At 42.2% G+C, this 22526-nt stretch overlaps 1 protein-coding gene across 7 annotated transcripts in view; it reads right to left on the bottom strand.

Moving 5' to 3' along the window:
• Positions 1-22526, bottom strand: part of RSBN1L (round spermatid basic protein 1 like) — a 94241-nt gene that overhangs the window by 50453 nt on the left and 21262 nt on the right. For 4 of the 7 annotated variants that reach the window (XM_073328571.1, XM_073328574.1, XM_073328572.2 and 1 more), the window contains exons 2-3: positions 20860-20976; positions 1968-2611 (exon numbers count right to left, since the gene is read on the bottom strand). In XM_073328571.1, the coding sequence (XP_073184672.1) occupies positions 1968-2611; positions 20860-20976 (761 nt within the window). The remainder of the gene's footprint in view (positions 1-1967; positions 2612-20859; positions 20977-22526) is intronic. The other 3 variants (XM_073328576.2, XM_073328577.1, XM_073328573.1) reach the window with 2 other exon arrangements.

The following is a 22526-nucleotide window of genomic DNA, read 5'->3' as shown; positions in this document are numbered from 1 at the left end:
GAATATTTTGGCCACAAGTTCAGTATATGATAGAATTAGATTAAAGAAACTGGAACAATCTCTCCACTTGAGAGAATCTGTGAAGGTCTTCACTTGAAACTGTTGCTGAATCTCTAGGAACATAACTAAACATAATTAGTTTTCCTAATATCTAACCTAACTATAATGATAGTTAAGCTCAGGAATAGGCTTCCAGAGGAGGCTCTGGCATCCTCATTATTGGAGTTTTTAAAGAACAGACTGGACAAACACCTGTCAGCATGGTCTAAGTTTACTTCGTCCTGGTACAGTGCACGGGGCTGGACTTGATGATTTCTCATGGTCCCTTCCACTCCTACATTTCTATGATTCTACAATAAGTACAAGAAAATCAGTTGTATTTAAAGCTCTCTTATTATGATTTCTTAAACATATGATTCTATTGTAAAATGCAACTAACATAGCACGGAGGTGGTCCATGTGTCTCAAATTTCCAGATCCAATTTGCTCAATTTACAAGATATTTTATTTAACTGAGAATACTACAAACTGAGCTGGGACCTAAAATCAAGTTGTGGTCTGACTTATAGTACAACAGCAACTATTGCAACTGAAATTTTGCTATATTGATTCACAAGACAGAAAAGAAATCTAGTTCACTCTCCCAGAGCTGTGTATGTCTCAGTGGTGCTAAAAAAAGCAGAAGCTTTTACATGTCCCTTGAAACAGGCAGATAAGATCCAGAATATACACAGGGAGAAGTTCGGTTAAAAGCACCATATTTTTCTTGCCATAACCACACACTTTTCTTGCCACAACATTACAGATAATCAACTCATAGCTTCATGTAGTTTATCTATCTAAAAACTCACTTCTAATGCATACATCACCACAGTATCTAGGTACCACATACAGAAGACCACAGCTGGATCCATCTTGACTACTTGAAGTTGTCTCATGAAGTAAGAACAGTTTTGGTAGTTATTCCATAATTCTAGAAGTCTTATTTAAGAAGGGGAATAAGACTTTGGTACAGATATTTGTGGCAGTACTGAATATAGGTGTTCTGTAGCAAAAGAGGATGCTTAGTCTATTAATCACCAGAGGTTTCATAGCAACATGACTTAATTCTGGGTACTCCTTGTGAGCAGTTCTTTTCTGTATACTAGGCACGTTTTAGCAAAAAATTTTTTGGAAAGCTTTACACACGAAGTAAGATGTATGGTACACTATCCACATTTCAACAGAAATTTTTATGATTACATTTATATAGGAGAAAGTTATATGTGATGTTTTTTAAATGGTATATGAAAATTCTTTAAAAACTACATAGTAACTTGTTTCTTCTGATAAACAGCGTTAAATGTAAATATTATCCAAATTTGATGTGATCAAAAATAGATCCTTCAGCTTTTTCATTAGTTCTTTCATGAACATCTATATAAGTGTTTACACTGCACTTATCATGGTAATCTAATGAAACTAAAAATAATTAATCTCCTGAAGATATACAAACTGAAATGATTTTTGTTCCTTTAAGAAATAATAATCCCTTTATAAAAGAGAGTTAAGAAATATCTAGCCAACAGCAGCTATTGTTAGAGATTATATAATAATTTTCCTCAGATAAAACCTAATTCAGGTAGTTATGAATGGTTCATGTCCAAATATCTAAATGAAGCCAGCACCAGGCAGAAAATTCATTCTCATATTATTTTTCAGTCAAGGAAAACAAATCTCCAGAAGTGCATACACGTGCACACAATTCAACTGATCATAAAAAATGCAATGTAATGTTTGAATGCAAACAAAGCTTCATCATTGTCTATATTTTAAGAATGAATAGTTGATTACTCAAATATTCTTCTGTCTCTAATATTCTGTTTTATCTATACACTCTAGCTGATAGCAACTGCATTTAAAAAATCATTTACAGTTTATCTGAAACCATTAGATGTTTTTAGAAAATAAAATGTGTAACCTCTTACCTGAGCATGGAAATTTGACATAGTAGTTGTCTCTATGTCCTTCTTTCCCAAAATCTCCATTTTCACTGGTGAATTGGGAAAATTAAATGAAAAGTAGTCTAAAAAGTCAGGTAAATAAGTAGCTGCCCCATGAACAATACCCATTACATAGTAAGCTGCACAGTTTTCATTTTCACTAAAAACCAGACCCACAAACTCTTCTGCAAACCTCTCCATCTCCACAGGAGACAAGTGAGAGAGTTCATTACTGTAGGCATGGATAACTGATGCACCTCCATTAGGCTGGTGCTCAATATGAATGAGCTGTTTGAACTCCAATGTGTCCAACCTTTTGAGTTTATTCTGAACCCGTGGCTCCTTTAACGAGACAAATGGAAACTCACTGTTCTTGGGTATCTTGGACCCACAGTCCTTCTTGGGATCCATATTCATCTCACTGCAATCCTTAAGATGATCCTCTATGATGCCTTTGGCTTCTTGATCCTCAACATCAGAAAACAATCCTGAGCAGATGGTCTGAATAGATTTGCTGTACATTTTTGGACGCTTCCTTTTCTCACATTCTTTGTGTTTCTTTTTCTTTTTCTTCTTTACCTTTTTAATTAGTAATTCTTCTGCATTGGTTTTTGGTTTCTCCTTCCCACCTGTAAAGAGGAAAGAGATTTCTGAAACATCTTTATTTCCCCATTTAAATAATAGCATTAAAAGTTACCCATACATACCCCCATAAGAGGCATGCTGAGAGAGACTTAACACTACAATTAAAGTATCAAACAACTTTAGAAGTATTTTACTGAAGCCAAATAGAAACTAGAGCAATGTTATACAGTCAGGTTATGTCTGACCACTTATTCTAGCAGGATATTGACCATACCACCAGTCTTCTCCAGAACCCCAAAATTTACCATTAGCTATAATTCTATCAAATGTATTTTATCTTCATATTATGCATTATGAAATAAGTACTCTTAAATACTGTAGATACAATTGCTATTTATTATTAGAAACTTGGCCCAATTGTTAAAAAGCAGGATTTTTCAGCTTTTTTTTAAAAAAAAGCTAAGTAGAATCATGCTCTGAAAAAGTTAATAACCCTACTCTGAATATTGTTCTTTTGCTTATACTACTGAATTAGATAAGATGTGTGTGGATGCAGGAGACGGCAAAGAAAGGCACACCAAAAAAACCCACACTGACCAAGAAAGGAAAGTTTTGTAACAATCACAATCTTATCTGTGCTGTTTAAACAGTGGTGCAACCTCATCAGCAATTATGCCAGTACGTTAAATTATTTAAATGCAGATTGCAGTGTTGTAGCCATGTTCATCCCAGGATATTAGAGGAACAAGATGGGTGAGGTAATATATTTTATTTACTCCTGGAGGAATTCTGTGTCACTGCGCAATGCAGAATTTGCACACAATTAATGTTCTGTGCAGAATTTCCTTTTTCCCCATAGAATGGGCACTGCACAGCTGCTGGTCACCCCTAGTAGCTGCTGGACCCAGCACCCCAGCTTGCAAATAGAAGACTGCTAGGGGGAGGGGAAAGGAGAGGAGGAGCTGGAGAGTTCCTGGCAGCTGCAGTTCCCGGCACACCCGGAAAGAAGGAGGCAGTGCGCAGGAAACTCCGTACAAGCCTGGGACCCAGCATCAGGCTGTTTCTCTCTCTTGATCCCTGGGCTCTGAAGGGCACCCTGAAGCTAGGCTCTGTAGGGAAGAGGTTGCGGGTGTCTGGGCTGCGGGGCCCATGCCTGGCTCTATGGGGGCTGGGCGAGCACCCCAAGGCTGGGCTCTGAAGGGGAAGGGAGTGTTGGTGTCTGCATCAGGAAGGGGCAGCTTGCGGCTAGGCCCTGGGGAAAGAATGTGTGGGTGTTTGGGGTATTTGGTAGCGTTTCTTTAACTCTCTATTCCTGCAGGAATTTTTTTTTGTCAGCTGTATTGTTACAGACAGAGTTGGTGACAGATATTTTGAAATAAAATTACCAAAATAATTGTATCTGGTGTAATTATATAGTGTTATTTTGACAAACAAAATATGCAGAATTTTAAAATACTGTGCACAGAATTTTTAATTTTTTGGTAGAGAATTCCCCCAGGAATATTGGACCAACTTCTATTGGTGAAAGAGATAAGCTTTTGAGCTACACTGAGCTCTTCTTGAGGTCTAGGAAAGGTACTAAGAAGTGTCACAGCTAAATACAAGGTGGAACAGAACAGATTGTTTAGAACAGGGGTCTCAAATTCCCAGCCTGCGGGCCATCTGCAGCCCGAGAAGCTCCCCACTGCAGCCCACGGAGGAGAGACGCAGGCAGACGCTGCCGGCAATGTCCGCTAGAGGCTCCACCCGTAACTCCCATTGACTGGGGGAGAGGGACAGAGATATCATCATTACTTGCCAGGCAGAGGCAGCCATGAAGGCAGCATCATTAGTTGCTGGGCAGAGGCAGCCATGGAGGCAGCATCACTTTTTTCCACAATGAATGTAAACAAGTCAAAATATTGAACACAACTATCTGATGCACACTTTGCTGCAATCCTGAAGGTTTCAACTGATCAGTCACGGAGGCCAAACATCAACAAACTGACAGAACTGAAGCGTTGCAAGTGTTGGGCAAACACTAAAAACTCTCTGGCAGGTGAAAAATTGTATAAACTTGTGTAACAGCTTTATTATTTCTAAGAAATTCAAAATAAAAAATACAACATAAATGTTTTCTTTTCTGAACACCATCTTCAGTGTTGGCCCGCTGGGAGGATCTGAGGACTGGCACTGGCCCTAAAGCAAATTGAGTTTGAGACCCCTGGTTCAGAATAAGTAGTTAACACATATTCTAGGAGATTATTCAAGATGAAATGGCCCATTAACACCTCTCCAGTCATAGAATAAAAAAGGAGGGTAGTGCATTACAGATTGTTGTAATAAGCCATAAATCCAATGTCTTTATTAAGACCACGATTTTTGATGTCCAGCAACATTATGAATTTAAGCTTGTCTTTTGAAGGTGTTGCACAGGTTTTCTCTGACAATGAGGACTGGTAGGTCAGATATGGAGTTATCATATTGTCAAAAATGTTCACCACAGTTTATATGAATGTATTTGTCCTTTATCAGGTTTCTATGACAGTTCATTCAAGAGAGTCGTGATTGTCTGGTTTCATTCACATAGTAGTTTTTGGGGCATTTAATGCAGTAGATGAGATACAGCACATTGTGATAGACATATATAGGTAGGGTTACAATACGTCCAGGTTTTCCCAGACACTGCCTCTTTTTTGAGATTCCATCCTCTGTCTGGGTGGTTTTTCCAAACAGGAAATGTCCTGGATTTCTGCATAGCAGACACTGCAGCTTAGAAAGAGTCCCCATTGGTCTGACTAGTCCATTCCCCAGCAGCCAGATCCCACCCACCCGGGCCCCGGATCCCAGCCTTGGGGAGGAGGTCCTGCAGGGAGGCACTGACTAATGGCTGTTGCTGGGCTCTAAGCTTGCACCAGCCATGCTGCCACCCTGACAGGGAGCAACACTACTCCCCCCTCTCTAGTGAGTGCCCCTGCCACAGGTACCCCCTTTAGCTCTTCCAACTCCCCACCTCCAGCAGTGTCCTCTTTTTGGGAACCTGAAATATAGTAACCCTATGTGTAGGACCAACGGATCTTGAAAGGTGCGTTATGGGGGGGGGGGCAGGGGGAAGTGAGATATGTCTGCAGATTTTTAATCTGTGGTTATGGCTGGTCCTGGTGCTGCTTTCTGTTGATGTGTCCTGGTCTGTGGGGAGCTTGCTTCCGATTATGAGCTTGGCAAGACTGGGAGATTGTTTGAAGGCCAGAAAAGGGGGTTCAGGAAAGACTTCTTTCAGGATGTGGTCCCCACTGAGTATGGATTGTAATTGTTTAATGATACTCCATACCCATTCCAGTTAAGTGGAATGTGTGTTTACTACTTGTACTAAACAAGCTGTTCCACTTCTGAGTACCATTCCCAGATATGAAAAGTTCTCTAGGGCAGTGTATCTCCCCACTGTATTTTCCACTGAATGCATCCGATGAAGTGAGCGGTAGCTCACGAAAGCTTATGCTCAAATAAGTTTGTTAGTCTCTAAGGTGGCACAAGTACTCCTTTTCTTTTTTCTCTAGGGCAGTGTTTCTCAAATGCGGCCACCATGACCACAGGGGCTTTTCTTGTGGCCACAGCCTCTTGGGCTATGATTGGGGGGTAGGGTGAAGAGAAGAAGAGGGGGCACGGCCCACAATCACTCCTGAATGCACCATGTTGGTGTTGATTGCTGGGGCTGCCAGCAGGGGTTGGGCCCTACCCCCCTCTGAAGACACCTGGGACACAAAGCTGGAGGAGCAGGCAGCCAATGAATTTTCCATCTTCCCAGGGACAGTGGGGGGCTCAGACTTAGGGCTTCAGCCCTGGGGTGCTGGTAGGATAGCAGGTTCCAGCCAATGAGCTTTGGGCTCCAAGCCTCCGCTGCCTCCCTGACCCCCCCCCCCACATCCCCCCATTGGCCCTGGCTTCCGCTGCCTCCCTCCAGGGCTTAATTTGGCCCCAGGCTTGACAGGGCTTAGTAAATCCTCTGTGAAAATTGATACGTCTATGTTTATTAATATAATTTAACAGATTTACTAGCCAGCAATAAATAAATTACGATTTGGATGTGTATATTTATTTGCTTTTCCTAAAGCTAATTAAGTGTTTTAGGAAAAAGTATGAGAGCAGCCATGAGCACGAGGCTACCAAAAATATGTCCTGAGAACCCCTGCTCTAGGGCTATGTCTATACTTAAAATGCTACAGCTGCAACGCTGCAATTATGCCCCTGTAGAACTTTACTGGAGGCATTCATTACACTGATGAGAGCAGATCTCCTGTCACTGTAGTTAAACCACCTGCTTGAGAAGCAGTATCCAAATAGCACTGTCTGCACCAGGCAGTTAGGTCAACATGAGGCAGCTTATGTCTACCTAACTCTAAAGCGTCTACACTACAACACTGCTCCTGCCACTGTAAGTGCCCCACTACGCTGACCTAGTAACTCCACCTCCACAAGAAGTATCGTGCTTAGGTTGATGGAGTTAGGGTGATATGGTATCTGTGTAGACACTGCACTACTTACATTGGCCCAGCAGGGAGCCCTGCACCCAACTCCCAGCTGGGAGCTTGGCGCAAAGCCAGCAGCCTGAGCTCTCAGCCTGCCCCACTGAAGTCAGTTCAAGCTCTCCTGGTGAGGACACACACCACCGGCAGAATTAGGATAGTGTGGATATGAAAATCTGCAGTAAATTACTGTGGTAGTTATGACTTAATTGTGCAGTGTAGACAGGACTATGTCTTACAGAGATGGATTTTTCACACCCAAAAAACATATAGCTATGTAAGTTTTTGGTGCAGACCAGCCATAGCTCAACAGCTCATTTCTTTCACCAAAAGATATTACCTCGCCCACCTTGCCTTTTTAAATGCTGACTGTCAGCCAGATTCCCATCTTTTGTTTAGCAAAATTGCCATTGAGCATCCATCCACTTAACTGCCTGAGCTCATGCTACTGCCAGAGTCCTCTCCTCTCTTGTCATGTAAATTATGGAGTGGTCGTGCCAGCACCGCATAAAGTTGAGGGGGACTTTTCATATAGAGCTAGTTTTTCCAAACTACCTTAAAATCTACATGCATACTGAAGTTGGCCTGAAAACTGCTAAACAACTAAATGGACCAGAGTGGTGAAGGGGCTCCCAAGCATAACTCTCTCCAGATGATCTCATTTTAAAATTTATTTCTTACAGCACTTTTCTTCCAACTTTTTTGGGGGGGGGGGGAGAGAGGAAGAGGGAGGTGGCAGGGGGGGTGGTAGGGGCACATATGGGCAAAAACATATCCCCAAAAAATTATCACAGGACTGCCCTGAGCTTTATTTAGAGTCTGGCTCCACAATCCAGCTTGAGAATTTAATAAAGTTATTTGGCTCTCTTACTGGGTACAGAATGGTGCACATGACTGATTCAAGCTAAAAATTAGCCACATGCCACAGGATCCCACCATTACTGTGCCACGTGTAACCTTTAAAAGCTCTAAAAATCCTCGAATTCCAAAAACTGGTACGCCCCATACCAGGGGTTGGGTGTAGGCATTGCAGTACAAATTTGGGGCCCTTGAGCCAAGACGTTCCAAGGATTCAGTTTCCCAAAAGTGACGTTTTAAAAATGCTAGCTTAGTGCATAGCACTGTCCACATCAAGGTGAGAACTAGGAGGTTTGAGGTATGACAAGCATATAGTGCTGAGATTAGCAGGGAGGAAAGAACCACAAGTTGATGAATGAGGTAGGTCACACCTCTGCCACTGCAAAGCTCCTGGTATTTCTAAAGGGGGAAAAAAATAACATTCCCCTCCTTTTGTGTGGGGAAGAGGAAGGAAATGGGCTTTGGGATTCCCCATCACCCACCCTTAAAGGACACCCCCCTCCGCAGTCACCAGTTTCTTAAAAAATAGGGCTGTCAAGCAATTAAACAGGTTTAACAGCATGATTAATCACGCTGTTAAACAACAGAATATCATTTATTTTAAATGCTTTTGGATGTTTACTACATTTTAAAATATATTAAATTAAGACTACAAAGTGTACAGTATCCACTTTATATTACAAATATTTGCACTGTAAAAAACAAGTATTTTTCAATTCACCTCAGACAAGAACCATAGTGCAATCTATCATGAAAACTGAATTTACAAATGTAGAATTATGTACAAAATAACTGCATTCAAAAATACAACAAGGTAAAACGTTAGAGCCTACAAGTCCACTCAGTCCTACTTCTTGGTCAGCCAATCACTCAGACAAACAAGGTTGGTTACTATTTGCAGGAGATAATGCTGCCTGCTTCTTGTTTACAATGTCACCTGAAAGTGAGAACAGGCATTTGCATGGCACCGTTGTAGCTGGCATTGCAAGGTATTTACGTGCCAGATGCGCTAAAGATTCGTATGTCCCTTCACGCTTCAACCACCATTCCAGAGGACATGCTTCCATGCTGATGATGGGTTCTGCCTGAACGATCCAAAGCAGAGGGGACTGACATGTTCATTTTCATCATCTGAGCCAGATGCCACTAGCAGAAGGTTGATTTTTTTTTTTTTTGGTGGTTCGGGTTCTGTAGTTTCCGCATCAGAGTGTTGCTTTTTTAAGACTTCTAAAAGCATGCTCCACCCCTCGTCCCTCTGAGATTTTGGAAGGCACTTCAGAGTCTTAAACCTTGGGTTGAGTGCTGTAGCTATTTTTAGAAATCTCAACAGTACCTTCTTTGTGTTTTGTTAAATCTGCTGTGAAAGTATTCTTAAACGAACATGTATTGGGTCATTGTCCGAGACTGCTATAATGTGAAATATATGCAGAATGCGGGTAAAACAGAGCAGGAGACATACAGTTCTCCCCTCAAGAAGTACAGTCACAAATTTAATTGACACTTTTTTTAACGCGCATCAGCAGCATGGAAGCATGTCCTCTGGAACGGTGGCCAAAGCACGAAGGGGCATACGAATGTTTAGAATATCTGGCATGTAAATACCTTGCAACACCAGCAACAAATGTGCCATGCAAACACCTATTCTAACTTTCAGGTGACATTGTAAATAAGAAGCAGTCAGCAGTATCTCCGGTCAATGTAAACAAACTTGTTTGTCTTAGCGATTCACAGAATAAGAAGTAGGACTGAGTAGACTTGTAGGCTCCAAAGTTTTACACTGTTTCGTTTTTGAGTGTAGTTATGTAACCAAGAAAAATCTGCATTTGTAAGTTCCTTTCACAATGAAGAGATTGCACTTCAGTACTTGTATAAGATGAACTGAAAAATAATATTTCTTTTGTTTATAATTTTTACAGTGCATATATTTGTAATCAAAATATAAAGTGAGCACTGTGCACTTTGTATTGTGTTGCATTGCAATTGAAATCAATATTGAAAATGTAGAAAAACATGCAAAAATATTTAATAAATTTTAATTTATTTCAATTCAAATAAATTGTTATAAGTGCAATTAATATTTTTATGAGTTAATCGTGTGAGTTAACTGTGATTAATTGACAGCCTTATTAAAAACAAGAGAAATTCACTAATAAAAAGCTTTGTTAAAGGAGTGTTAAGGCTGCTTAGCAGTGCCTCATACATTCCAGAATGTGGAGATTGGAAGCCCAAGAGAAAGGCTCTAAGAATCAGGAACAGCATGCAACCAGACAAAATACAAGTTAGAAAACCAGCTACTGACATGCTTCTTATACCACAATGGACCCAAACTTCAGACAGAGGAAGTAAAAAACCCACAAATATGGTACAGGGAAGTAGGTATATGTCTTTAAACACCCACATGTGGATTGTAGCAACAGAAGAGAGAATGGGTTTAGTTTCTGTTTTATTTAACTAAGAAAGTACAAATTACAGATTAGCAGGGAGCTTGAAAGCAGGTGTAATACCTGAAACCACTTAGCTCCTTAGATTACCTAGATTTAATGTTGGTGTCCCTGCAGGTACAATTTTAAACGTTACTATATATTTCCAGACTGCCCTATGCTGAAAGCTACTTTGGAAACTATGATAGCAATTAAGGCATTAATTTATCTGTCAGGGTAGGGACAACCTTCCCTCCACTTTCAAGGTGGCAAAGAAGGGGATGGAGGTTGGTTTATTTTATTTTTTTGGGGTGGGGTGGGGTGGTACTATCAGTAGTACTGAGAGTGGCAGCTAAACCCATTAACAGGTATGGAACTGCATCTGATTTTTGATAGTTTAAACATACCATCAAGTACTAGTAGGTTCCTACACTTTATTTTTAAACAGATACTTGTTTATCTTCTCCCGCTGACATAGCTTATGCCACTCACAGGGGTGTTTTTTTATGCAGACATGAGAGCTCTCTCCTGTTGGCACAGAGTGTCTTCCCCACACACGCTGTAAGCAGAGACATGCCTTAAGGCAGGGGTACTCAGTAAGTGGACAGAAGGCCAAATCCAGACTGCCACATGATTTTGAATGGACCATGAAATCTTTATTTACTTATTACTGTTATTGCAGTGTGAAAAATGTCCCTCTGGCGTCTGGACCTTGACTATACCTTGACCAAGAAATCTGGATCTTGACAAAAAATAATTGACTACCCCGATCTAAGGTCTTGTCTACACAAGAAACTTGCATACGTTTAAACGGATTTTGAAATAGATTTTAGTTAAACCAGTGCAAACCCATGTGTGAACATACTTAAATCAGTTTAATCACATTCAGTTTAAATCACCAAATTAAGCTAAATCAACCTAAGTGTGTCCTCACTTGTTTAACTAAATTTTAAACAGGAGATTTTAATTAAACTGGTGAAACTTAAGTGTACGTAGGCCAGCCTTGGTAGGGCACTATTATATTAAAGACCTCTAAAAAGTCAAGGACATGTCTCAATGTTTTACCAGTCCCGTTGTCCCCCTGAAGTCCATGACCTTATCTTCACTAGAAAAAAAAAATGGTGTATTTAACACATTGGCTAACGAATGTTAAAATATACCTCTCCCCCCCACCCCCCCACAGTACAGAACTGTCTCATCTCAAACTTTTTTACTGGTGACCCCTTTCACATAGCAAGTCTGAGTGTGACCTCCCTTATCAATTAAAAACACTTTGTTTATTTAACACCATTATAAATGCTGGAGGCAAAGCGGTGGAGGCTGACAGCTTGCGAACCCCCATGTAATAACCTCACGACCCCAAGGGGTCCCAACCCCCAGTTTAAGAACCCCTGGGTTAGTTAATCCTTCACCAATCACTAAAAAGAACTGTCTGTTCAGTGTTGGAGGCAGCAATTATACCAATATATATATTTAACCCCCAAGATTACTAAAACTGAAATATTAGCAACAATCCCTATTTCTTTCCATACTAATATAAGCATGACAGGAAATGAAAGTGAGTATATACAAAGTTTTAATCATGTGCTGGAGTGATTACACCATTTATGCACAGTTCGGAGATAACTGCAACTATATATTTCCCCTCAGGCCTTACAAGAAGGCTTAGGGCTACTGTTGCTATGTGAGGTTTGGGGTCAAGGAAGCACTTGCTGGCAGCATGACCCTTAACAGGACCAGAGAGAGGTCCTCTCATCTTAAAGACGCTCAAGAAAGCATTGGAACAACAAAGCAGGGTAGGAATTAGTTTACTTTCTCTAAAAAGAAAAGGAGTCTTGTGGCACCTTAGAGACTAACCAATTTATTTGATCGCATGCATCCGATGAAGTGATCTGTAGCTCACGAAAGCTTATGCTCAAATAAATTGGTTAGTCTCTAAGGTGCCACAAGTACTCCTTTTCTTTTTGCGAATACAGACTAACACTGCTGTTACTCTGAAATCTACTTTCTCTGACCTCCACACCTGGGGGCAGGAGAGGGACAGACAAAAGAGAAGCAAAGTGCTGGATGAAATCCCTCACCAGATCTGGAATGGAAAGCAGTGGAGATCCCCACACACCATCTCCCATCTACAGAACACAGCAAAGAGAAGTAGTGGGCCTGGAGATCAGAGGCATCCCTTGACCTCTCCTTGGGAACAAGGAGAAGCACTGGGGCAAGGAAGGTGGGAACACCTCCCCACACAGAGAATATGAGCTGAGCAAAGAGGAAGTAGCATAGACAGGAAGGGAGACAGAACACAGCTCCTATTCCCCTGCATGAAAGACCCTTAAAATACACCAACTGGAGTGCAGAAGTAGTTTTGTTATTTTTTTAAAAGGAATTAAAGTTGCTGGGCATGCTACTAAGAGGCTGCACTATTAGAAAACTGGGTACTTTAGTCTTCTTTAATCTTTCAAATTGACAGCTTCCCTTTAAGAAAGGAAAAAAATTTTAAAGCTCCCTGCATTCTACACTGGTCTTATTCTTCACTAAAGTTACCATTAGAAACAGTTTAACAATGCAGAACAAGTTTTGGTTTGTTTGTTTTTTTTTGTTGTTTTTTTTTTACACTACATACACAGGACTGATGTTAGTTTTAATCAAGCATTGTACTTCACTTTTACCCTGAAAGAAAGTCTTGTACTTTACTTAGCAGCCCAAGTTCCTGTATGGAAGATCATTCAACCCCACTATAATCATATGGGTCACTATCTTACTACTTATAAAAAAGGCAACATTAAAAAGAAAGTTACTTAGGTTGCAAAATCAAATTGTTGAAATTTAGAAATGCCAAATTTAAGATAGTGTTCAGGATTAATCCTGGCCCTCTTGTGTGCCCTTACAATGAACTGAATGAGACAGGGATCCTGTGGTAAAAAATAGCGTATGATCATGTAACTAAACACTGCATCATAATGCATATTATGCACAATGGGGGCAAATCATTGTTGCACAGACAATCTTAAATCAAACATTTCTTAACTTTTCAAGTTAAGTGTTCTTTAAGTTGATTTTTTACTTCCAAGAGAGCAAGTAAGAGTGCCACTAGGGCATAGTGCATGAGCAGTTTGATGGAGATTACACAGCAACCTAAAGCCAATTACATTCCCATATCAATTCTGTTTTACTATTCTGAATCAAAGCAAGATAAACAGTGAAACTATAAAAGGCTTAAATTCCAATTTAAACTTTATTTTTAACTTAAAAAATTCAAATTTCAAACATGGAGAAAGTAGGGTCCACTCAAGGATGCGCCACTGGCACTCGCTGCCTTGAACACACATCAAAAAGCTAAAGGTATGTGCTCACTGAAGAGTCAACTTGGATGACCAGCACCCAGGTTAGTTTAGCTCAGGTATAAGCAGACACACTGCAAACCATTGCCAAGTTAGTGTCCTCACTGGTGCTGCACTCACCAATGTGTGTTGCTAGGACACCTGAAGGCATCTCTCATTGTTCTTTACGCTGTAGAAAAACTCAGCCACTCTATGCTTCCTTCCCAGTGAGTTGTGGTAAAATCTGTATGTCCTTCCTGGCACACAGCGAGGAGAGGGGAGAATTGTTGAAAGGTTTTGGAGGATTATCAGGACACAAGTGATGCCCCTTCTGTTGTGAGGACACAGGCTACTAGTTACCAGAGTGAAAGCAGCACTGAGCTCTAGCCTACACCCCCAGCTAGGCCAGCTATCCTGGGCTGAAAGCACCACTAAAGTTGGGTGGGGTTTGAGTGGGAGGACAGAATGCGGGTTAGGAAAAACACCTGACTTACTGAGTTAACTGTTTCAGAGTAGCAGCCGTGTTAGTCTGTATTCGCAAAAAGAAAAGGAGGACTTGTGGCACCTTATAGACTAACAAATTTATTTGCGCATAAGCTTTTGTGAGCTACAGAGTTAACTGTGTAGTCGAGACATATCCTATCAGACCAAAGGACAGTGCCATTTGTGTTAAAGTTGCTTTTCTACAAAGATGGGATGGGGGAGTGTAGTGGTATGGTCACCCGGTCCCAGCCCAAAGGGGTTAAAAGCCAGCCCTTGGAGAGGGCCAGGGCAGGGAGCCTTAGGCTGGGTTGATTGGGAGGCAGCCTCAGCTGTGGCCACGCCCCAAACAGAGTCAGATGACCCTATAAAGGGGCTGCTGGGCTGAAGCTCAAGAGACTCTCTCTAGCTTCTGAGAGGGAGGGACCTGGCTGCAGGGACCTAAGCAGAGTACCTAGACTGGAGCAGAGCTCGGGAAGGCCCTGAGGAGCTGGGGAGCTCCAGCCAGGAAAGCCCCAGGCCGCAGCCTAGTATTAGGTCCAACAGGTACTGGGGTTGCAGGGGACAGACCAAGGTTAGACAGAGACACCAGGTCCAAACCCAACCTTGCCTGTGATGAGTGGCTTATACCGCAGTCTGCCCCAGGGTGCGGGGCTAGCAGCTCACTGGCAGTAGTCTACGACTGAGGCGAGGCAGGAATGGGGGCCCCTGCCCCCGACACCTCTCCCACAACAGATTTGAATAATGAAAGCATCTTACTGCCAGGGGGCAGCACCCCAGCATACAAGGGGCACCGGCTCTGGGAGGGACACGGAGGCCCAGCATAAGCAGAGGGCGCTCCAAGGCTAGAAGTGGAACTAATTCCCAGGACACCAGCAGGAGGTGCTGCAGGGTGAGTCCTGCATGCTTACAGGGAGAAACAGGCCTAAAGCAACCCAAGAGGATTTGTGGGGTCTGGAAGGACTGAAAGAAGGGAGGAGGAGAAAATTACTGTCAATCTTCTCCTGTCTAGAAGGATAGGCCTTCTGCCTAAAAATAAATTTTATGCTTTAATCATGTAAATCACTGTACAAATAAGTTTCTACAGGCTTCTCTACCCAGGGATTTTAAACTGGATCCAAATAGAGTTAGTCCAGTTTGAAAATGCTTGCATACACACGACAACCCATCACTCTACACTTACTCTTCGTTTATCAGGAACTCTGGAGTCCCTTGGCAAAGTGGACTAGGTTTGCTTAGAACTGAATTAGTTCAGTCTTTTGTTCATGTGCATGAATTGCTGTGCACCACTTTTTTGCATGCTTCCATTGGCTATCCCACAGTGCTTTGCAGGTTGACCATTACTGATCTGTCCATTTACTTGTGTGTCCTCCCTGCTCTGGTGTCAAGTTTCCAGGATGACCCTTCCCTCCCTTTAAAAGATTGTGTAAAGACAGATTTTGCCCATTTGCTCCTTGATCCTAGTATATCATTATTCTGGTGATACAACTGCAATAGTCCCACAACATGCTTTGCACAGTTGCTTGGACCTTTGCCAAGTCTCTGGATCTCACTGACATTTGGGAAGAAGGGTCAGTTCATGAAACTCTTGTTGCCAACCACAAGACTAAGGATCTTCTCAGCAACACTGCAAAGCATATCTGTGAGGGGTCAAGACTGGGACGCCAACCAGTGCCAGACAAAGAGCAAGCAGCTGAGGAGAAAGTATATTAAATGAGGGATAAAAGGAGACATTCTCCCTTCAACACGAAGGATGACCAGCTAGACCTATCAGAGGATGAGCAGGATGATGCTGGAGAAGAGCTGCCCCCTGACAGCCAGGATCTTTTGAGACTCAGGACCATCTGGAAAGACAGTCTCCATCCTGCACTGCAACAATTGCTGTTCTACACTGGATGATCCTGAGTTCCATCCTCTAGAGGGAATTTCAGCATGTAAGTACCTATCTTTACAATTCATTATTATTGTTGGTGGATGTGAGCTAAGAACCTCTCCCTTCCCCTACCCCCTTTTACATGCTTCAAAATGGCACCCACCAGCATGGCATAGTCGCAGTCTGCTCAACACCTCTCCCACAACAGATTTGAATAACAAAAGCATTTTGTGCAAAATTCAACAGCTTATTGAGACAGTGCTCACAGGAAAAGAAATCTGTTTAGTTTTCTTAGTTTACCTGATGCACAAGTGCACGATGCATCCCTGGTCAAGGCACAAACAATACTGCTCCACACTGAAGTTCAATGCCCTGTAATGCACACTGTAGCGGACAGTCATTGTAGGACCTTATCTATTCTTCTCTACACACTCTCAGTCTTAAGCTCTGCTAGATCTCCTCTGCAGACATGGAAAAATAGCTCGATTTTGTTTCACACATTAAGAATAGCCACATGCCCGTGCTGCCCAGTGTAGCTTGCAAGCCCCTTCCACTCCTACAGTGCATCTGTGGGGTTGGAGATAAATCATTCTGGTAAATAACTTCACAGCCTATCTTGCTGGTCTGCCTTTTGCCTTTTTGAATAAGACCATTTTCTACCTCCTAGTCATCCACCTCTGCATGATGTCATTGAAAATGAGGACATCCTAGATGTAGAGGGAATTACAATCCAGCTCACCTCCCAAGAACCCCATAGCCCACTCTTTAAACCTATGACACCATAACAGCACTTCCAGCATGAAAACAAAACTGCAAACAAACCTGGAGCCACCCTCACCCCTAACAGCATAGAAGCAGACAGTACACTGAAATCCAAATACACTCTGACCACTTAGATCTCTGAATTTCTTCCAAGAATGGGAAGAGTCAAGGCAAGATCACAGACATGCTTAAATCATGATTCTCATTGTTCATAGCCCAAACAAAATAAGCTAAGGTTCCCCCCACCCCCACCGCCACAGCACCTGCAACAGCCAGACAATCAAGGACAACATTTCTATATCTACTACTCACAGGCTGGCCAATCTGGAGGGGGAGAAAGACGACGACTAGGGACAACATGTTTTCAGAATTCATTCCAGAGTCACAGAGGAAAGCCAGGCTGGCTGAGAGATGGAGGCTTTACAAGAATAATCAAAAGGACAAAGAAATGCACTTATTTCAGGAGATCATGGCAGAGGCCAAGAACAGAATCACCATGCTCAAAGAGAGCATGGAACAAGCAGATGCAGAAGCAACTCATGGACACTCTCCTGAGCCAGAATGCCCTTCTGCAAAACATGCTCTTGATAGGCCAACAGGCCCTGCATTCCCATAATTTGGGACCCAGCCATGTCCTTCAGCCCTTGCACACTGCTGTCCATTGGGACCAGCAGCAACTCCTAACCTCTTCATCCCCACAGCAGTGCTCCCAGAAGCTGTGATCATTCACGACAGATCCAACTTCTGGGCACAAAGAACACTAGCACTTGGGAGTCCAGCTCTTTTAAACCTTGCAACAACCCTGATAAGTTTGAGCAGAGGTACTCAACCCCAAAATCCAAGCCAAGGCTTATAGTCACTTATCTCCCTTACCAAATTGTGGTATCTGAAATGTTCTTACTGTTGCACTTTGAGTTCTGTTTGCACTGTTGCAGTAATTAAACATGTGTACAGTTGGTTAATATTGTATTTAGAAACATTTAACTAACCAAAGATATTTTTCCTTTGGTTTCATTAAAATTTCATAATAATGATTTACAATACTGCCCGAATCATCACTACATTTAAAACAAAGAATCCTTGAAATAAAGTTGAAATAATTCACAGCGTTTTACAAAAGCACATAAGGAAAGTTAAACTTCAAAACATGCACACAATGTTCCCCAGTACTCACATCTGCATCTCACCACCCACCCCATCCCTCCAGGCTAACATGTTCAGGTATGTGACTCAAAATACAAGAACAGTAGGCATCCCTGACAGTATTCCTATGGGTGTTTATGTTCTCTGTGGAATCCCTACTGTCTGCTCAGACCTCAGAGCAAGTCTCCACACCCCAGTCTCCCATCCATCAGTAAGGCTTTCCTCTGTCTCTCTCAACTATTCTCCAAAAACAAAACATGCAATTATAACGGTTGGAACATCTTTTTCGGCTGCTTCCAACCTATTCCACAAACAGCAACATCTTCCTTTCAAATGGCCAAATGCACACTTGACCACCAACCAGCAACTACTCAGGTGATAATTAAAACATTCCTTCCTTCTGTCCAAGCAGCTCACATATGGCTTCAATAGCCAAGGCATCCGGGGATAAGCCAGATCTCCCAGAATAACCGGACCAACCTCCATACCATTAATGTCCACATTACTCTTGGGGGGCACACAGTTCTTCCTCCATTAATTTAAATAGGACTGAGTTCTGAAAGATCCAAGCATCATGGATCCTTTTAGACCACCCTACATTTATGTCTGTAAACCTGCCACGGTGGTCCACCATTTCCTGCAGCGCCACGAAGAAACAATCTTCTCTCTCTGTTTATAAATGCTGCACCACAGCAGGTGGGAGGGAAGGGATTGGGGGGAAATGATGGGGCAATTGATGGAATCCATGTGCCCAATTCAGTTTAGGAACTTCATGCATGCAAAGCATCAATCACCTCTGAGCATTACTAAGCTTCCTGAACTGGTTAGACAGCACCTTAATGGCATAGCAGACCTACATGAGAATGGTCCCAGCAGTTGGATTTCCCCACACTGAATTGGTGGCTACAGACTGGTAATGTTCTGGAGTGGCCAACTTCCAGATGGCAATGCCAACCTGTTTCTCCACAGATATGGGGCAGTGCACATTGGTATGCTGTCCCTGAAGCTCCTGGGTCAGTTTTATACTGGTCTCAAAAAAGGTAATCCTTGCTGCTCTGAAGCCTTCTTGCCACTGCTGGTCATTTGCTCTGCAGAACCATCTTCTCCCACTAAGCCACGTTAGTTTTCCTGGCCCAAAAATGACACAAAATGCTATGTAGATTATCCAAGGAACTGGTCCTCCTATCCAAACATCATGGCGGTCTCCAGTTCTACCACCTTGTCCTGCTACCACCACTGCAGAATATCTTCCTGCTGCTAGAGGAGTGGTTATTGCTACCATAGAATATTTTCCTGCTCCCACATCAACTTGGTAGTGTGACACACAAAGTCCAATACAGAATTCATCTAGCTCCATGTGCTGTAATACAACTGAAGCAGCCTGTGCATATTCACACAGTTGTCAAAATTAGTGGATACTTTTGATCTGAATATATCTGTCTCAACACCCCATCTGCAAAATGTGGATAATGCCCCTCACCTCTCAGGGATTCTGTGCAGATAAATTAATGCTCGTAAGGAGTAGACACTTATGATGAGTGCCATAGAAAAGCCGATGAGGAAATTAATAATTCTGCTTTCAGAGCAGGTTTGAATAGTGTGCAGTAAAAAAGGCCTGGGGTGCCACATTGATCAATGAAGAAAACACAAAATATTGAATAGCTGCTCATTAAATGAACACTGTCCATCCTGTGCACTGACTGACGCAGGGGTCCAGTAGGAAAACAAATGGAATCACGTAATTATAACACTATTATAATGCACAGACACATTGCATTATGTCTAAAGGTCAAACAAACTTGGATTATTTCAGAGTGAAGTGAATTCCCAATAACTTGAGAATGGGCTTCTCTCTCCTCTTTACAGGCTAACTAATAATCCTATAGCAATGACCCCAAAAACTATCATAATGCATAGGTACAAGGTGGCCAAATTAAGATTGCAGAGACCATCTTAATTCTAGGTTTCAGAGTAACAGCCGTGTTAGTCTGTATTCGCAAAAAGAAAAGGAGTACTTGTGGCACCTTAGAGACTAACCAATTTATCTGAGCATAAGCTTTCGTGAGCTACAGCTCACTTCATCGAATGCATACTGTGGAAACTGCAGAAGACATTATATACACAGAGACCATGAAACAATACCTCTTCCCACCCCACTCTCCTGCTGGTAATCGCTTATCTAAAGTGATCACTCTCCTTACAATGTGTATGATAACCACGGTGGACCATTTCCAGCACAAATCCAGGTTCTCACCCCCCCCCCTTTTTTGGGCTATTACCCGCAGGAGAGTTTGTGTGGGGGGGACAGAGGGTGAGAAAACCTGGATTTGTGCTGGAAATGGCCCACCTTGATTATCATACACATTGTAAGGAGAGTGATCACTTTAGATAAGCGATTACCAGCAGGAGAGTGGGGTGGGAGGAGGTATTGTTTCATGGTCTCTGTGTATATAATGTCTTCTGCAGTTTCCACAGTATGCATTCGATGAAGTGAGCTGTAGCTCACGAAAGCTTATGCTCAAATAAATTGGTTAGTCTCTAAGGTGCCACAAGTACTCCTAATCTTAATTCTGGCATTTCCTAACTTGAGTTCTTGACCTTGCAGCCTAATGTTAGTTTCAGTAATATTTAGATACAAAAACCATAACAAAAGATGCAGCTATCTTAAATTATGTAATTTATAGCACTAGTATGATGTATAGGACATTTAAACTATGGTAACAGGGAGAACATACTTTTTTCCTGTTAATAGCACATATAACAAAAGCGGATTTTCAGTTTTCAATTTGTAAACTTTACACTGCCTCATTACAACCATCTGGAAAATGGGCTTTTAATTAAAACATGAAAAGTGTCACTAAAATTCAGCATTCACTGGAAATATATAATTTTAGACATTAACACATTACAGATGAATACTGTTTCGTTTGAACATACCTTTCTGCAATAATGTGACCTCTCCATTCTCTTTCTTGATCTCATTCATTATTTTATGTTTCTTCTTTTCTTTCTGCTTCTCTCTGTCCCTCTCTTTAATTTTATCTTTGATTTGATCTGAAAGGAAAACATTTTAAGACTGAGCAGGAACAGAAGAGTTTCACATGAAATTGTCACATGTATGTTTCATACTACACAAACAAAGGCTCTAATCAGTTTGGGGAGGGAGTGGGAAAGGAAGAGAGATTTAAATCCACAGGACTTGGACAAGCAAACATTTACAAGTATCTCATATCTGTTGTACAATACTGAAAGTTTGTCTAACTATGCTGAACTTCTGTTTTCTGGTTCTGTTGAACCAACTGTACACAACCTTTTATATAATCTGGTACTATATCAGTGGTTAAAACAGTTTATGCATATTCATCACAAGTCAGTACTTCTGCTATGTTTATATTTCATCGGCAAGTAGATTTGATTTCTTGAAGTTCACAGTTTCATTAAATATTTTGTCTATTTCTTATCCTCCAAAGAAATCCGAAAGAAAAAAAATTGGAATTTGCATTTTCCTACAGGCATGTCCACAACAGCAACTCTGCACCAAAACATCCTCTTAATATCCTAAACCTGAACACTCCATATTGCAAATGAAACTTTAAAAGGATACTTGAAAGGTTCGAGTTGTTTTTACATTTGTCACTACTGCTGACCCGTTTGAAACAAAACACTCCAGCTAAATCTGGAGATGCAAGGTCTTTTAAATGGAATGCCCTGGTTGCAGTGTAGCATAAACAGCAATCAGACGTTAGACTCAGATGGAAATGGAAGAGAAATATCAGGCCTCTCCTTTTGCAATATTGTATTGGCACAACAAGAAGTCTTTTTAAATGTTAAGCATCCCAAGCATTAGGGCTTCCACCACTTTGCAATCTTCACTTCTAGAGGAATTCTGCATCACTGCACATGTGCAGAATTCATGTTTGGTGCAGAATTCTACCTCCCTCCCCGCCCCCAGCAGAAAATATATACTGCCCAAGTGCGGCAGTTCCAACTTTTCCCACCAGAGTCTGCTGTGGCACCAGACCAGCCAGCGGCATGAACACAGCTGGCGGTTCTGGTACCACAGCAGAATCTAATGGGTAAAAGGCGGAACAGCAGCACCTCTGGGGCAGAATGTATTTTCTGTGGGGGGGAAAAAGAAAGATTCTGTGCAATTCCCTCAGGAGGAGAAGTTCATCACTGCACCCTGCCCACAGAGCTAGGTTAAGACAGAGTGGGGCACACAGAGCTGTTGGTGGGGGGCACAGACTGGGGTTCAGAATGGCTGGGGGGACAGAGTGGGGCATGGGCTCAGGCACTAGTGGGGTGACAGCCTTGAGCCAGGGGTTGAATGGGAGTGGGGATGTAAGGCCACATGGGGATGGAGGGGGCAGCAGAGACCTCTGGGGATGAGGGGTTCGGGGACAGGGACAGATGTGTCTGTCTCAATGGGAGAGGCTTGGGGTCAGCCAGGTTCTGCATGTGGGAGGCTCCCCAACAACACCACCCCTACCCCTCAAAAAACCCATTCCATACTTCTCAAACCCACATGCAACAACCCTCCAAGTTCACCCCAGGCTCCTTTCCTTTCTCTCAGCTCCTCTGCTATCCTTGACTCCCCCAAGCCT

This window comes from Lepidochelys kempii, chromosome 1 (genome assembly GCF_965140285.1).
Source record: "Lepidochelys kempii isolate rLepKem1 chromosome 1, rLepKem1.hap1, whole genome shotgun sequence".
In the NCBI taxonomy this organism is placed as follows: Eukaryota; Metazoa; Chordata; order Testudines; family Cheloniidae; genus Lepidochelys; species Lepidochelys kempii.
This window is presented reverse-complemented; position numbering and strand designations above follow the sequence as displayed.